General features: G+C 37.9%; 2 protein-coding genes across 3 annotated transcripts in view; one reads left to right on the forward strand and one right to left on the reverse strand.

Annotated features, from left to right (window-relative positions):
* The window catches only part of LOC140278379 (A disintegrin and metalloproteinase with thrombospondin motifs 14), a 55862-nt gene extending 46118 nt beyond the window's left edge, over positions 1-9744 (forward strand). For both annotated transcript variants that reach the window (XM_072373364.1, XM_072373365.1), the window contains exons 16-22: positions 908-1071; positions 1176-1341; positions 2682-2823; positions 2950-3157; positions 4573-4702; positions 8580-8687; positions 8818-9744. In XM_072373364.1, coding sequence (XP_072229465.1) covers positions 908-1071; positions 1176-1341; positions 2682-2823; positions 2950-3157; positions 4573-4702; positions 8580-8687; positions 8818-9371 — 1472 coding nt within the window. In that variant the 3' untranslated portion in view covers positions 9372-9744. The remainder of the gene's footprint in view (positions 1-907; positions 1072-1175; positions 1342-2681; positions 2824-2949; positions 3158-4572; positions 4703-8579; positions 8688-8817) is intronic.
* Positions 9745-11525: 1781 nt separating this feature from the next.
* Positions 11526-14452, reverse strand: star2 (steroidogenic acute regulatory protein 2). The gene is made up of 7 exons (XM_072373988.1): positions 14389-14452; positions 14186-14293; positions 13969-14105; positions 13686-13844; positions 13208-13392; positions 12545-12638; positions 11526-11618 (listed from the first exon to the last, which is right to left on the reverse strand). Exons 1-7 carry the CDS (start codon positions 14450-14452, stop codon positions 11526-11528), a joined length of 840 nt encoding a protein of 279 aa, XP_072230089.1.
* Positions 14453-18597: the final 4145 nt, after the last annotated feature.

Genomic DNA, 18597 nt, shown 5'->3' on the forward strand with positions numbered 1-18597 from the left:
TGTCTTCTTGAACATGACTCAAAATTCATATGTCTGTGCATGTGTTGGGCTTACACAGATATTTGTATTTTTGTCAGTGGTAATATTTCCCACAACTTTAGGGGGAGCCAAAGATAATAAACTTGAAAACTGTGACCTGGCTAAATATGTCACTTGACTTTAATCCAACAGAACAGCTCTGGAGTATGTCTGAAGAATGACAGAATTACTTTCGGGAGCGTTCACCACCCAAGTTAGGAGTCCATCATTAAAACATATGAAGTACTAAGACTGTAAAAAGAGTTGAGCCTTATTAGTGAAAGGTGTACTGAGTTTTGGAATATTGGATTCCCACTGTTTGTCTATCATTTTAATATAGAAAATCTAAACAGTTTTTAATTTTACATCAAAGCAAAGACTCTTCAAGTCAGAAATATTGTAATTACTATAAGGTGATGCAGTTTTGTTCAGCAGACATTTGACATGTATTGCATGGGTGTAAACTAGTTTCTGTTTTATATTATGAGTTTGAAATGTAATGAAACATGGGCTCTTAAATGTCTTCAGGTATGACAAGGAATAAAAAACTCATATCTTAAAGCTTACAATGGCTTTTTATGTGACTAAACTGAGCATTAGGATCCCTGTAGCATTCAGCCAAAGCATCCCTCTTCTCTTTGCTGTACTCTTTTCCTATCTTGCTTTCATTTGCTCATGGGAAGGAAAGATGTCACAGAACTTAGAGGAAAAAGAGCTGGCCAACCACAGACATCTCAAAATACACACCGACATGATCCCTGCTTAGAGGAGGTTGTTTGGTGTTGAAGGGTTGACTCTGCTCTTGTTCAAATGAATTTTTAATAAAAAATATATGATGTACAGATTTTCCTACCATATTCATTAAATGGCCTTTCCATATTACTGACAGCTGTGAAGAATCAAGTTACTGGGAACTTCATATTGAATGCAAAAAGTGAAGAGGCTGAATCAAAGACCTTCATTGAGAATGGTTTACAGTGGGAATATTCCATCGATAGTGAGAGGGAGACATTGAAAACAAGTGGTCCTTTGCATGAAGGCATCGTGGTTCTGGTGAGTAGGACTTTAACTGGATCATCACTTTTTCCTTTTATCCTTCTGATTTTTACTTTCATCTCGACACGTTTTTATATCAAACTTTCTCTGCTTTGCTGCAGGTCATTCCACAGGAGGAAGACGTAAAGATTAGCTTGACATATAAGTACATAATTCACGAGGACCTTCTGCCGCTTATTACAAACAACAATGTGCTTCTTACTGAACTGGATACATATGAGTGGGCACTGAAGAGCTGGTCTCAGTGCTCCAAATCCTGCGGGGGAGGTCAGTGCATAGAGCGTGTATTTGTATAGAAAAAAAAAATTGACTCATGTTCATACAAGAGTAAAGATCAATCCGTTTTGGATGAACATATCTGTTAATAGACTCTTATCATTTTTAAGATTTTTGTTTGGATATATTTGAATTTACCTTTCAATTGCAAATAAATATGTTGGGTTAGAATGAAAAGATGAATCTCCATTAAAAATGCTGATGATTGTAAGAATCTCTTATGATTTGTTTAGCCCCAGTTTGGACGACAGTTACTGCCAGCGCTCAATTTGCATGGACTCCAAAACCTGATAAGCTGTGTTATCAATCTGATTGTGAAAGAGACAGTGATAGTCAGAACTTCTGTTTTCTTTTGTCTTGAAGGAGTTCTTTCAAAGCATTTGTGTGGATTTGCACTTATTTTATTACTGCACTATAAATCCTTCTCCACAAAAAATAGAGGGTGCAACTACTACTCCTTGGTGCTGATGGAGGTTTTGCTACTCTGCCACAAATTGCTTTTACCCTAAATCTGTTTCGCTCTGTGGTACCCCTCACCTTCTTTCTGTCCTCTTACAAACCTCTTACAGCTACAAATCCCAAACTTGAAGTCATGAGGGAAGAGGACATTTTATGACGCTCTTCTTGCATGTTTTCAGTGACATTAAGAGTCTGGCCATGAATACCCTTCAGGGAGTTGGGGTCAAGATATTGCTTGTCTCCAGACTACTTCCAGACTTGTTTAGATTATACTTTTGATTATTAGAGTTTTGCTGTCTTAATTTGCTTCACTATTTCCCAATGAAGAAAATATGCTATCTTTACTTTGACCTGATGGCATGATCACTCTTGTATTCCTCGTCATGCTTTAAATTTAGTACAACCAGTTCACAAGCCTTCTTGGAAACTTTCAGTCCAGCCATGATCTGAGATTGAGAATGGCCTCCAGCCTCATAGAATTACTTTTTGACTTCTGTCATTTTCACTTGCTTCTATAACTTAGTTCTAAGTTTTCCACTCACAATAGCTTCTAGCATGTGAACAACAGCTGGATCAACACTGTCTCAGTGTCATGTAAACTCTGGTTCAATAGAGGAATAAGACTTTCGAAAGTAAATTTTTTTTCTACAAAAGAGTTAATATGGTCACAATAAATATTGCAGAATCTGGAATAGTTCATCAATTAATTTTCACTTCTTGTTCTAAATGTTTTCTCAAGTGTTTTGATTACATTTGTTGGAATACATTTTTAAACCATTCAATGTAGTTTCAGATTTTAAGTCTCCATTGTATACATATATAGTATCTGATTTTGCTAGTAGACTCATCTTGTACACTTTCATCTACCTCAGGCATACAGTACACAAAATATGGATGCAGAAGGAAGAGCGACAGCCGTTTAGTGCATCGCAACTTTTGTGAAACGAGCAAGAAGCCTAAACCCATCCGCAAGCGCTGCAACGTGCAAGAGTGCCCACGAGCCCAAGAGCCCTCGTGAGTCCCCTTCAACTAAAGACATCCAAATGTTACAGATAAATTTAAAAGATGTAATGAAAACGCGAAAATATTTGATTCCAAAGTGCCATGAAAACCTTTTCAATGTGCCTGCTGTGCTGACAGGTGGGTAGTGGAAGACTGGAGTCCCTGCAGTAAGACCTGTGGGAAGCTGGGCTACCAAGCCAGGGTGGTTCAATGCATGCAGCCACTCAACAACGGCACCAACCGGCCCGTCCACAGCAAACACTGCACTGACAGTCGCCCAGAGATGAGGAGAGTCTGTAACTACACTGCATGCCCTGCCCAGTGGAGGACCGGGGCGTGGTCTCAGGTAACACAAATGATAACAAAAATGATAGTTTGTAGTAGTATTTTGCTTTAAATGGAGACAATTACTCAGTTGCGTTACGATCGCCTTCCCAATAAGACAATTGTTTAAGCAATGATTGTTTTAGTGAATTAATTGCAACAGATACTTGGTTGACAACATGGAGGATAACAAGTGGGTCATTATTTAAAAAGAGAATGAAATGTCAATGTTGTGTTCATAGCTCGTTTCAACTGTCACTCATTGGTAAAAAGATCCTCTATTGAAAGTGTAAATTTCCTTTATCGTTCAGACTCTAAAAGCAGAGGACATAGCATTCTCCTCGTTAATAAGCCTGTCATTACAACCAAATAAAAAAGCTGGTCCAAAAGGTTGATTTGTTTTTTTGGTCTATAAAGCTCATTTTCTCCATTAGTGACAAATGTACACTATCTTGGATTTTTTTTTTATGTAGGTCACTTGTTTAATTTATTTCATGACCTAACATAATGCCTGGGTGTTGTCATGTTATCGATCAAATCCATACTTTTCACACTACGTCTAAACCAAAGTTGGCTTCGGTGAAAGCTTCAGGAAATAGTCCACAAATTAACTCACGATGCCTCAGTGGTCATGTTCATCGTTAATTTACAATCTCGGACCAAGACTTTGATTCATAATGTGGTGCATCACAACCCAAAATCCAGTTGCTTTCAGAGACGTAGCTTAATAGCATTAATAGCTAATTATTATTTTTCATGTACAAATGACAAATAATTACTGTAAAATGTTTGTGTAGTTTTTTTTTTCCAAGCCCTTGATTCTCAGTAGTATGTCATTACTGGTTGGGCCTCCAAATCTCATATTGTGTTTGCACAACTTACAGAAGAAAAAGAAGAAAAAAAGAAAGGGGGTAAAAAAAAAAGGGGGATTGGGGGGGGGGGGGGGGGGGTTGTCTTTTGTAAACATGTATCATACTGAAGGATTTACAACTGGAAAGCATGGGGATAGTGACAGACCTGTACAGACATGAGCCAGATGTTAGAGAGCTGCTGGCTTGTCGAAGCAGATCTTACTCTTCATGATGAACTGCTGTCTGAAGTATCATGTAATACTATCAAAGGGATGGGAGGTTAGGGTATTGGTAACCACATGGGTGAGGTGAAGAACTTTTTTTTACACTGGGTGTAAGCTTACATTTTGATACCTAGCACCCACTGTTATGATTCTTCTTCTTTTCTTCGATAAAAAGCTAAATAGATAAATGTTGCAGCAGGAAGCAAAAGCAGGGAATATAAAATCAATTAATATGGATTCAAGCTCTGTTCGTTTTAGTCCAGATCTCTAGGAAACAAATGTGTGTCAAAGTAAAGTTCTCTGAAGTGACTTAAAAACATTTGTGTGTGTTTGCATGTTTGTGTATTTGCTGTGTGCGGTAGTGCTCTGTGACCTGTGGCGAAGGGATTCAGCAAAGACAGGTGGTCTGCAAGGCAAGCGACAACACTGTCGGAGAGTGTGTGGGCGAGAAACCAGAAACGGTCCTGATTTGCAAATTAGGCCCATGTCCAGGTGAGATCCACATGCATATAATTTGTTCCACTGTTAGAAGCAAACAACAAAAGTTCAAATGATGAATTATTAAGCGATTAAAAATGTGGAGAGATTTGAAATGATCTCAAAGCTCTGTTTGATTTAAATTAGTACAGAACAAAAAGCATATCAAATGTTGAGCATGAGATGAATATTGTATGCTCATGTTGAATCTGATGCCCCCAAAGCATCTCAACAAAAGACCGAAAAACTAATTTCATAAGTAACCCCGCCCCATCACAACAGAAAGCCTCCCACTTTGATGTGCCTCTGTGAACAGCAACTGTTGAAAAGGTCTGACCAAAATGATAAAACTTTCTCCCGAAAATCTGTTATCTCAGCAAGCCCAAGTTCAAGTCCCAACCCTTTTCTACATGTCATCCTCCTTTCTAGTGTGTTTCTTGAGGATAAATTACAAACATTGCCCTTTATTTGTCAGAGGGCAAACCATATGGCAGACACAAAACAAATGACTGAAAATATCATGCCAAACTTTATGACTGGCATGGGTCTAAGAAGGTATTCCGTGGCAGATGCTGCTTTTATTCAAAGATTATATGTTTTCCGTTGCAAGTAAGGAAGAGACTTTTGAGGGGAGTGACACTTCGGCACAGACCAAGTCAAGCTTGACTAATCAAGTGTTTTTTACAACCCCTCAGAATGAATGAAAGAACATGCACGAGCGAACAGTAATAGGGCACAGCTTCCTTTACCATCCATGGTCAATAGTAAGAGGGACATAGATCTGCACATGGGCTGTGAATCTCTCTCAAGATTGATATTACATATTGATCTGTGTTGAGGGTCTTATCTTTCCCATACCGACAATGTTGACCCAATTAAACTAAAAGTGGATGCATAAAATTTCGTCACACAGCTGCATCTGAAAAGCTCCTTCTCCAGAAGGTTAAGTATTAGTTTATGTTGTGAATAGACACTAAAGCTTTATTGCTCGCATCAATAAGAAAGCATTATTTTTGCCACCATTTAAGAATCCCACCACAGTTACGTACACCAAAGTTGTCAGAAAGATTTAGCAGCTCTATATCAATTATCATATTCTGTTTTTAAAAAATCTAAATAAATACAGATTTTTCAATACAGATTATACAAAGTATAAACTGCAGAATACAGTCTGCAGATCCCCACTCACACCTATACCTCACAGCAGGTGATTCTCAGCGTGAGCTCTGTTCTTGCAGTGGAAATATTCCTCTATTGCAACCAAGAGGCAGGGTGTGATGCAAATGCACACTGTGGGAAGATGTTTATTTTGTTTTGCTCAGTTTACAGTATGTTATTCACATGTACTTTTCTCTAATAATGACAGGTCTATATAAATACTTTGGGCACATCTTGAATATTGACAAATCAGTGGAAAATAACCTGCCGTCCAACAAAGAAGAATATGAAACAGGAACAGTTACCTGAATGCACATACACTTGCCTTGACTTATCTGGAGATTTAGGTGCTGTATTCACACAGGGGATCCTTAGGCCATTTTTCAAACGTATTGCTAGGAAGCTGGTTGGGTAAACTTATGCTCCTACATGGAGCCCCTGTGGACGATCTGTGGAAAAGGCTGCAGGTAATTTCTGAAAATGGCTTAGGCAGAGGATAAAGGCTGATCAGCTGTGGTGATGGTGTGTGAGCAACACAAGGATACTTTAGGAAGACTACTGTCTTCTCCTCTAAAATAATAAGGACTAATTTAAATGACAAGGTTACATCGATATTTTGGTCACGTGTGAGGATTATAGAGGAGACTTGTTTGCTTTTGTGACATATCTAAAGTCAATGTAAATATTTCTTTCATTGTAGAACAGAATTCAACTTTTGTCATCTTTTTAGATCTCATACTTTCCGTGAGTAAAAATTCAATAACAAACTGAACTCTGCTCTAACCCTCTCTGATCACATTTATTCCTTGATACAATTTAAGCGACAGACAAAATCATCTTACAAAAGCTCTCTACTACTTAGTCATCACTCAGGTTTTTTTGTTGTTTTTTTTGTCTCTTTCTAGGGCCACTGTGCACAGTGTTCTTTTTCTTTCGACACCTAGAGGAGCACTCTAACACGCTGAATGATTAATTAAATGCAGTAGCATGCATGTTTACACTGTCTGAGATTTCCATATCTGAAAATAACACCACAATACATGCACAATAGATTATACAATATGATAATACCATGTGATGGAGAGGCTAATCACAGTTCTGCAACATAACATAAATTTTGAGGAATATGTTAAATCTTCTCGGGGTGTTAAAACAGGTCAGTGCTCTGCAGAAAGACACATTACCACTCTGACATCAGTTGACTTTAATATGCAAATATTTGCTGTGGGTGTTTATACTTGTACTTTTATCTTTGGAACTTCTTTGGCCAGACACATACAAATGTGTGTACTCTCATGGCTAAAAGTATTTGTCCGCAAAAAGGTAGAAATGAGCATATGCATCATTATCAGATTTATTAAGCCGTACATACATATGGTTCTCTTTTATAAACCTAGGTCATTTTAAAACTTTCAACAATTTGCTCATCAACACATTGTTTACACCCCAACTCGACATGATATAAAAGACAGTAGGAAAGAAGCCAAATTTTACCACATGCAAAACTGAGACGTTCCAGGCAAAAGAGAGGCAACAAAAACGATCAGTAAGCAAATGACCCTGCAGAGAGATGAAAAAGAAATGGTCAGATTACAAATTAAAGAAAAAAGGACATGGGGACTGCATCAGGTTTATTAAGACCAACAATTAGAGTTGTAAAAATAAGTGTTTTATAAAAACTAATAAGAAACAAAATCAGAAAAAAAAAACATCACCATATTAATCTGGTTAAATGTTTTTGATTTGTTCAATATTCCTTATCAGGTTTCAGTTGTTACAAAATGCATAGTGTTAGCCTCTGTTCAACCAGTTATCCAGTGACAATTATGAAGGTACAGGGTGTTTTCCGTCAAGTTAACTCGTGCTTTTTCACATCCTCTCTCCTCCCGTTACCTGGAAATCGTTCCTGCTTCTGTATCCTTGAGGATTATCCTGCCCCTTAAAAGCACATAGAGGAACAAGGAGAGTTGAGGCTACTAGAGGAACCAGAAGAATGGAAATCCTTTGTTCAAGTGGTGTTTTAGAAACAGATATAGCACACATTCAGAAGTTTCTTTACACTGAAATAACAGAAATAAAGATTTCTTATTTAGCTGTTTCAGCTCCTCTGTGTTCACATCTCTCTTTCACATCCTTGCTGGGTGAACCAAGAAGATAGAAAGTCACGCAAGTGAGGGAAGCCAGGAGACAAATTAACAAAAGAAAGAGCACCCATGCTAGCTGAAATGTTAGTTTGACCAATTAAATGCTGTGAATTAGATCAGTGCACCTCAACCTTCTTTGATTCCCTGCCAGTCTGCTCTCCTTGATAGAAGAGACTCCTGTTTCAGATATATTTTGTTGGAAGATGACTCATTCCATTTATCTTGATCCTATGCACTCATTTGCCTGGAATTTTGTCAAAGATATTCAGCTCTTACTTGGTAATATTACTGCACTGAAGACCTCCCACAGCTCATGCTGCTCTCTCTTCAAAGAACTCAAAGCTTCCTGTGTCCCTGAACTGGTTATAAGTGGAAATTGAGAGATTTGTTTCTTTTTTGTCCAAAACACAAAGATGTACACCAAGACTTATTATGGTTTCTAAAAGCATGTCTCAAAAACACGTTTCTTCCATGACAAACAGGTTGTCAAGACTTTTCTTTTAAGATCTCTTGCCTTTTCATTTCTCGTGGTCTCACTTAGAATTATTTTTTTGGCCTAATTTTGTCATCTTTATGCTTGTATATTGTAGGATTACCATTGTCTTCTATTTCTGCCGAAACAATGGAAAATTCTACAATGAAAGATGAAGCTGTATACCAACAGGTTCCTGGAAATCCTGTCCAGAAAATCTCTTCTAGTGAGTTTGTGTGTAATTTCTAAAAATGAAAAATTTGCATAATCAATTAGTGAGATGTTACCCTAAAATTCTTCATCTTAAGTGTTTTTTTTCTAGTCTTTTAATGATGCTGTGTCTTCTGTATTACTAGATGAGCCATGTCTGGGGGATAAATCGATTTTCTGTCAAATGGAGGTTCTTGCTCGTTATTGTTCCATCCCTGGTTATTATAAGCTTTGTTGCGAGTCTTGTAACAAGAAAGAAGACCTCACCACAGATGATCCTGACCTCTACAACACTGAATCCGAGGCCTCTGCTGTCACCCATCATGCCTCAGTCAAGGCTCCAAGGCTAGTTACGTCAACCCAGAGCCAACCACAAACCACTAAACCCATCATTCGAAGGCTACTCTCCACTGCTTCTGTGCCAACCAAGCCTGCTGCTGTTCAAGCTTCACCACCAACAGCTGCTGCTCTGCTCCAGCATCCCACCAGCGACTCCTTCCCCACTGCTGGGAATAGAGATTCAGATGTAGAGCCTCGTCTACCTCCGGGGCCGCCACGGCCCACAGCAGACTCCAGTAGAGGTGCCTCTGAAGAGCACAGTCCAAACAGCACTTTAGGCCCAGTTGCTGCCAGGTCAAGAAGGGACAATTTAGGATCAGAGAGGGACTCAAGTCACAGAACCCTGTCAGCTCAGAAATGAACAGTGAGCAATTTGTGAACGTGTTGCACAGTGAGACTGTCTCATACATCAGCTCACTCTTGCAGTGTCTGATTCACTTTAAGGCTTCCTGCAGATTTGTTTTTTTCAGTATTTTTTCTCCATGCCAGTGAACTCGGATCAGCCCAGTGATGGTTACCTCATCAAAACTCCAGAGTGATGTGTGTGCAGCCTCTGCCCACACTCTGCCCTCTGTGCTTCAAATATGAAATGGAAGAAAAAACAAAGGTGCTGTAAACTAAGCCGACTATAAGAGGTGTTAAAAATGTGATGACTGCATTGCTACATTCATGTTTTTTCTCTGTACAGTTGTGTAAGCCTGTTTTTTTCAAGTGCATTAGAACTACTATTGAACTTGTATTGTGAAAATGGAGGTGCATGTGCCCGCTATAGATTCTTGAGTTTGCCACCAGACTAATTATTGACCTCAGCAGTGTTCATTTAGACTGAATTAATTGCTAAATAATATATTAGATAGATAGATAGATTATAATAATAACACTTTGTCCTCCCATCACATGTTTCTTGCCAACAATCTTAACCAATTAGATGCCAAAACAGAAAATACTGGTTCTTTTTTGGAGTCAATAAAAAAAAAAAAACAGGAACTAAAACACAGATTCTCAGGTGACAAGTGGTGTTAGATAGGATAAAATGATATTTGGGTTTGTTAGTTTTAAACCTTGTTCAAGTACATGCACAAAATAGAATGATGAAAATGTTGATATTTATAATATGAGTTCTTTAAAGCTATCAGTTTTGCTTTCTAAACTACTAGTAATTGAAGAAGTGATCGATTCTCAGGCATTTATACATTTGTAGTTGTGCCCTTCATCTTCAGTCCTACTGAAGCAAACTGAACAGTGGTATTGGTTTTCTTATCTGTTAGCAACAAAGTCAGAGAACATGTTTTGCTAAACTCTTCCCTCAATGCCAGCTAAACCTGTAATGTTGTATTTTGCAATAATTTAGCAGCTTATTGATTTATTATAATATTTTTAAGTCTGTAATTTTTCTGGTGGCACATTCAAGACTTTACAGTCATCTCTCCTGGCAGGGAACTTCATGACTTCTCTGTCTCTGGTGCTCTTTTTATGTTGTCCAAATCTGACATACTGGTGATTATCCTCGCTGAAAATGAATAAATTAATTAATTAATTAATAAGAAATCATGACTTCTTAGTTTTCAAGCCAACCCCACTGTACTGTAGAATGCCATTTGGCTGTCTTTGTGGGAGTCTAAGAACTAAAATAATCCAGACAAAACACATTTTGGACGTAACTGATGTGGTTTTCAGATAATAATGTATATAGTGTAAATTTCGAGTTATAAAAAGTTGTATGTTGCAGTTGGAAAATACAGGCGATGCTGTAAGTCTACAGACTGTGGTTGGTCATACTGTTACATGGTTCCTACTTTGCAGTGCATAACATCATTATGTTTATTGTATAGTTCTTGTATATACGTACGTGAATGAAAGCTTTAAATGTTAATATTTATTGAATTTTTAAGTGGTATGGTGAACAAAGTAAAACACATTTGAAAGAACAAAGATGTTTGCTATTTCACTCTCCTCCAGTGACCTTCTTTCGCTGCTGTTATATTAAACTATGCACGTAGATAGGAACAAGAACAGCCGTGTGGAAAGACATTTGCAACAGCTACTCCAACTGCGTGTCCTTGAATCACCTCCAGTTCTAAACTTAGTGCAGACTGAATTAAGTCATGCACATTTACTGTATTTTAATGGGAAGAGACATTTCATTTATAGTGTCTCTATTAATATGGTATTGGTACTATTTTTACAAGTGCTGAATTAAAGTAGATCAGCCAACATATGCACATTCAAACAATTTATTAATCATGTCCAGTCAAATGCATCATGTATCAAGAGACAAGTGGTGATGCAAACAGGAAACCTTACTGAGGTTTAAGTGGCACAATGTGACAATAATTCCTATTGTAAGCCAGCTCCCTTCTGCCAGGCTGGCACTGGTCTCTGCCCCAAGATGAAAATCTCCTCTTCTTGTAGCATTTTGCAGAGCGTACAGTCTATCACTATGTCCGTTTCTCCCAGTCTCCCTCTGTGGGTGATGACAAGGTTCTGCTGCAGTGTGGCTGTCATGTAGACACAGTCATCTCAGGCTGAGATGTCTGCGGAGGTGTCTTGTGAAATCCAGCTGTGCTCGGGGCAAAGCCTGATTGACAATGGACTTAGGCAGCCATCCCTGAGAACAAAGTTATCTGTGTTAGACCCCTAAATTGTACTGTCGGTCTTTCTTAACATTAGAGAGTAGCTCCTCTGTTAAAAAATGAATGTATGCAAATACCGTATGGTTTCATGTCGTCAGAACGGATTAATAAAACAGTAATGTCACAAAGTACTTTAGGAGAGAGTCAATTTGGATACATTCTCTTAAGATTTAAGTCATTAAGAAAGCTAAAATAAACAAGGTGCCCGAAAATAGGTAAAGCATGAACTCTGGGGGAGAGAGGGAATCTAGTCCATTACCTAAAGGAAAAAAAAAACATGAAGAAAAAAAAAACAAGAATCCCTATTAAGTTACAGACAAGCAATAGATAAGAGTCCTACATTTCCCACACAACCAAGTATCAAGAACTTTCATCACCATGTAATAATCTGTTTGAAATATTCAATCCTAAACTACGGTTTAGTGAGTACAGCATTTTTCTATGAACAAAGTATTTTCAATAATAGATACAAATACATATTTACATGCCCCAGCATCCTTGGCCTCCTCACATATGGCTCCTTATCTGAGTCACCAGCATACTTGGATGTGATATCATATTCTTATGCTGTAGCTGCCCCTTATCTAAAAAAATGTGCATTCTACATCACAGTGATTCGTGGCATCTGAGTGATGTCGTGGAAGAGTATGAAATGAAGCCTGTACCAGACTAATATTTTAAGATCCTTTTTAGCATCCCTTATTAGTAAAGTAAGTATTAAGTAAAGCAGCTTACCACACACCATATTATAAACCTGACCAAAGTGCTGGAGCTTAGGATCAATGTGTGGAGGTTGGAAACTTGCACCTTCATGAACCTATCTCACAGTGTTCAGTTATGAAACAAATTGGATATGTTAAGGTTTTCCTCATATTTGTGGTCAAAATATACATCAGTTTACCTTTACATCTATTTTTAGAAGCCACGTGAAGCTACTTTTTGTTGTGTCCTCATCCAGAGCTGTAATGACAATGCAGGTTGGCCCATCCTCAGCTCTGTGCACATATGAATGAAATCATTAACTTCAGGATTCAAAGAATTCCATATATGTATATACCTATATTTATATATATATATATATATATATATAGGACATTTCTTATAGTCTATAATATATAAGCATGTTCATGTTAGTAATTAGCTGAAAGCACAACTCTTCCTCACAGAGTCACTTCGGCTGTAAGGCTGACTATATCACTTAATAGAAAATGACTCCAGAAACTTGATTTTACTTATTATTCTGTTCTCCACTCTTCAAAATCCCTTACATATGCCAAATTAACAATCTCCCACACCAGATAGACCTGACAGGCTACAGATATTAATGGGTGCTGTGCACGTTACCAGAAACTGTGGTCAAATTAAAATGTCAGAGCAATGCAGCAGTTGTTTCTTTTGTTGTCATCTCATAAACTGGACAACTGAGATAAACTTGACTGAGACTCCTTTTTATAACATATAACAGGTATAATCAGGCAGTTGAGTTTATTTCAACACTTGATGATTAATGACTAGAGTAGATTGCCTTTTTTTTAAGCTGCCAAGTCTTCAGATGATCCCATACCTCACAAAGTCTGGCTGAGGTGGAAACGACTCCAGATGAATTGCTGTTCCTCCGAGAAAAACTCTGGATTTTTGTTTGCAGCTGTGTCTGACACTGAGGAAATCCCGTTGGCCAATCAGATTCCCTGCTGTCTCAGCAGAAACCTCATGAGTCACAATAGTTTCTGGTCCAAATTGTTTTAGAACCTAGCATCCAAGAAATGAAAAAGAGACAAAATTGTTTCCAAAAGTGATTCAAAAGAGTGTACAGCATGTTGCTTAATGTCTCTAATGAAGCTTATAGCAATTTGACAGTGTATTTTTTTATGCAAAGATGTAGCAAGACAATAATGGACTGACAACAGACAACTGCAAACAACCTTTTGACTTCTGGAAGTAGTGGAGGAGAAGGAACAGACTATTCAGTCAGGAAACTTTTCTTATTTGTATATGTTATACATGTTCAAAGATGTTAAGATGTTCAAAGGTCCGAAACTCACTTTGATATGTTGTATGCTTGGGTTCCACTGGTGCATCTCCTCAACTCTAACAAATAAGAGGTCATAGAGCTCATCCAAACTGGCATCCAAAACCGCCTCCAGTCTGAAGACCTTCCCGGCTCCTGGTATCACTTTGCTGCAGATCACATCACCGTTTTTCTAAAGAGTAGAAAGAAAACAAAAACAAGATATACATATCAGTGACAACTGACTCCCTTAATTCAGCTTATTTCAAAGGAAGATCAGACAAGTAAGATGAAGAAGCTTCTTTTGTAGATTTTACCTCTTTGATTTCAACCTTCCATCCTTCACTGTTCTCCAAAATACCGAGAGCTTTCCCCATAGCTTCTTGGCCTTGTTGTACATAGAACAGCTGATCTTCATTTGCTGGCACAATCTTGATTTCATCTTGGTTGGGCTCTGCAAGCAATGCCTGTCAGTAAAGATCCATAATGTGTAATCTAAAATATTTTTATAACTGTGACAGGGTTATATTTTACCACTATAACTCAAACCAGCAGGTGCTCTCATGGAAGGTTGCACTTGTCCCAATCGTTGCAGGTGTGTGATCTCCTGGCCTATCACTGCCACAGCTCTGCGCTGAAGACCTGCATGATTGCATGGAAAGGTAAACCTCAGTCAGAATGCAGCATCTGCAATAAAAAAAAAAAAAGTCTTGTCCCAGACTGTGAACAGTGTTTACCTGCCATACTCCTGAGATGCGGATAGGAGATTCCACAGCAGAGCTTTACAACCGCAGGCAGCATTTCGTCTGTCTTCAGCAGTGACAGCAAAGCATCAGAGAGTTGCTCAGTCTTTATATGGCCTGTGAAGGACACTCCAAAGAGATAAGAGCCAGAGAAGAAGATAGGACCTATTCTGGATTCTGTCCTGAAGGCCATGTTTGACAAGAGTTTTAATAACCAAAACAGATGATTGGACCCAAGGCAGGGAGGAACAGCTGTACAAAGAACACAAAGACTTAATTATTTTGTGCTTTTTATATGAATCCTAAATTAGTACTTTGCAATGAAAGCTGTCACTCAGCTGTTGGGGTGCTCCCAACACGTACAAAGGCTGAGTCCTTGAGGCAGCAGCCAGATCCCATCCCAGGTCATTTGCTGCATATATACCACCCCCCTCATCTTAAAAAGAAAAAAAATGAAACTTTGTGACTATGTGTAAAAGGAAACCACAAAAAGAATGTTCTATTTACTTTGCACATACGCTGAGCTTGCACAATCCCAAGAGAATCTTTCAAGGCTTCAAAATCTGCACTTGAGGACAATCTACACAACCAACCAATGTCTCATGAAGAGAGATGATAGAAAGTATCTGCAGGTTGTTTATATCTCCAAAGTACGTCAGGACTCATGTGGATGTCTGACAGAAGGTTTAATTAGACAGTTTTAACATACTGAGTGATTCATTTGTATAGCTTAGTGGTTTATTTACTCAATGGAATTGTAACACTGTAATCTGCTCCCTTTTGAAGTTTCTTTATTATAATAAGCAGTTTGCAACATACCAACCTGGCAAAATTTTGTAGTACAAAGTGTTAGACTGAAGGTTATGCTGATGAGGGGCTTTTATTTTTAAGGATAGGGCAGGCTGCATTAAGTCCTCCCAGGCTGACTCAATATATTGTTAGAAGTTAGCAATAGTTGACCCAGGAATCCAGAGAAATGTTATCTTTGCTAAGGTCCTGACATCTCAGGAATGATGAGTAATCAGTCTGAATGCAGACTAATTAAAAAATGACACTCTCAGATGAATTATTCATGCATTGGCTTATCATACTCAAGTCAGTGAACTAAATATGACTCCAGCTACTATGGCCTCATTGCACTTCCCACCACTGCTGTCATTCTACATTGATTACCAGTGCCTGTACATTACCACTTGTTTCTAAAAATTTATTGTATTTGTTGTTTCATATTGATCCACGTGTTTTAAGTGACAGGCCTGGACGGCACTCTTTAAATCCAGAGCCAGGATGTCATAATACACACAGTATGTTGCCTTCTCTGAAAGTTCTGTCATCTGGATGGCAGCTTAAAACAAACCGAGTGACCTCTCTTCTCTTTAGCCCAGAGGCTGATGTGTCACTTTCCACACTGCAATAAGTTTAAAGCTGGCATCTAATTCAAAATGTTTATCTGTGATGAGAGTGCAAAAAAGCACAAGTAGCCTAAAAATAAACAAAGAAAGAAATTCATCTGGATCTGTCATTTGTCCCTTCTGCTGCAGCATGGTGATGCAACGTGATCTAAAAGTTCAACTTGGGTGAAGTTAAGATGAAGAGGCTGGGTATTTCCTCTCTGACCTGGGAGAGTTACAAATAAATCCACTGCAGATTTGAGCCACTCTCTGAATGAGATATTTTCAGATCTAGGAGGGACCAAGCAAATGGCCAGTCATTGGGTTGATAGTAATTTTACAGAACCAAATATATGCTCTCAAGCACTAAAAAATGTATTTTCTAATCATATATCCCTTTTGATAAGCTTGGACCTCTTGTCTATACTATAGAATGTACATTAGCAGATATAGTAGAAATTGGTTGAGCGATCTCCGAGCACAAGAGTGATTAATTTATTCATTCAATTCATTCTGAATTATTGTTTTTGAATGATTTTTTGTCTTTACAAATTTTAAAGGTATTGGAAGGTTATTACAGATATCCACTCAAAAAACAATCTTTATATTTATACATTTGCATGGTAATATGAACCATCTTTATGCAAAAGAGACGATTTTAGAATCATGAAAGTTTCCTTGTTGTGTGTGAGCACACGTACATACACGTGTGTGTCTGTGCAAGGAGGGATACTGTCATATCTGTAAAATATTTGGCGAAGGGTCTAGTACCGCCCTTTTGTCTCAATGCTGATAGAGCAGCAGGAAACAGCTGCCTCTTATCGCTCAGAGCCAACAGGTGTCCTTGTGAGAAGGATTCATGACGTAAATGATGATCTTCACCTGCTGACCTGTCCAGTTAACCTCACACTGAGGTAACACCATCAGGAAGAGCTTTCAGGATGTGTTCGTGCATTGCAAGGATGACCTCTGACACCTCTGGGATACTTCATGGCAGTTTGTGTGCTCTGTGTCTCATTTAACAAAATGTCATTCAAATGTCATTTGTCCAGGATATGCTTGTCAAGGGTCACGAAAACACATCTCTCTCACAGCTTTTACATAATTTCTTTTTTTAAAGTACTTTGTGCAACATGCCTTTTCAAACTATAGTACAGAGGGAAGCGCATAAAATCCAACTGTGCATAGAAGACACCACCTGCCATGCAAATTCATTTTACGCCTAAGGCAGGGTGGCTTTTTAAAATGCACTGCACATGCACATCTGATAACACGCTGGAATAAAACCAACAAAAATAAAGGCAGAAAATAAAAAAGCAGTGGAGAATAAAATGGCTCAACAATAGACAGAAAAGGAAAAGTTGAGAGAAGTTTTCATTTTTATGGAAGTCTGTTGCAGATCTCTGCAGTATGGTGACTCAAGACCTAAGAAGTGGGTTAGTGCATTAGCAAATGATTATGGCTGTATCTTGGTCCTATGAATCATAATGTGCCTTCATTTCTTTTTTAAAGGCCAACGATGAGGCAGAGGAAGGGAGGATTAATGCTCTCTTTATATTTCTATGTGTGTCCATGAGGATAGTTAGGATAGTTAATTTACTGTCATTTTTGTCATACATTTGGCCAAGTGGGCTCTTGAAATTAGTATTTACATGTGTATTACATGATGAGTCAAGATACAGGATAAGTGCTCATATAACAGATTCTGAGACATGTGCTAAATATAATACATAGATGTGGAAAAAGAAAGACATTTTTTCCATAGGAAAAAGAACCTTCGACTGATGGAAAAATCCATTTCCACACTAGCACAGCCACTCCATTTTGAGTCATCTTGTGGTTGTTTCGGTCTGTCCTCCTCCCCCGAAACAAGCCCATGAGTTGTTTGTTCATAGAGACCTATATGACCTATAATTAGGAAAGATATGCTACTTGAAGTGGTCGTGAGAGCAACTGTATATGAAGAGTAAAATAGTGGATCATTGTTAATAGTGGATCTTAATCCTAACCATTATCTAACCCTACCTATATAGTTTAGATTTCTAAAACTAACCAAGTGATGATACTGACTAATCCCAACCACAAAGTGACAATTTCATAATTTTGTGCTTCCATGTAACAAAAGAAAACCAGAAAAAATGGTGTCCATTAAGGTGATGGCTTTGTTGTAAAAATAATGTATTTTAGCCTTAATCATACATAATAACCCCAACCAAGTAATATTACTGCCTAAACTCAATTAAGTGAGAAAAAAAAATGTTTTAGTGTTTAGTCGTATTTATTGGCAGGACTTATAAATCTGAAAACTGTCATCACATGTTGGTGTTGATCTTGAATTACAAGGGGTATGGTTTAAATGGCAGCATGTAGTTGAGCCATCCACCCCTCCTTGAGAGAAATTTGTGGCTTCTTAAATGAAACACTTGCGAATGATATGTGGCCCATTGTGAAAGGACTCATATAAATTGTATTTCGTTCCTCCAACTCATAGGGGCACTGCTTTATAGGATGCTATTATGGATAACATTTAAAAGCATTTAAATGATCATTTAATTTGACCTGCTAAATTGTTTTGGGTTTTATTTAGTCTCTTATAAGTTGTTTTGTTACTCTTTATTCTCTTTTTAGTCTTATTTGTTACTCTGTTTATCTGTTACGCGATATTTATCAATTCTTTTTTTCACTTCTTTGATGGCGTGTATGTGTGATTGCGTGATACTTGTTTGATTAACCCACCAAAATAAATAAATGTTTAATATGCATATATGCATATATAGCAGCTCAGTCAACATTTCATTCATCTTTTGTAAAG

The sequence above is a fragment of the Leuresthes tenuis genome, unplaced genomic scaffold (assembly GCF_036924035.1).
Source record: "Leuresthes tenuis unplaced genomic scaffold, fLeuTen1.0.hap1 SCAF_20, whole genome shotgun sequence".
Lineage (NCBI taxonomy): Eukaryota > Metazoa > Chordata > Actinopteri > Atheriniformes > Atherinopsidae > Leuresthes > Leuresthes tenuis.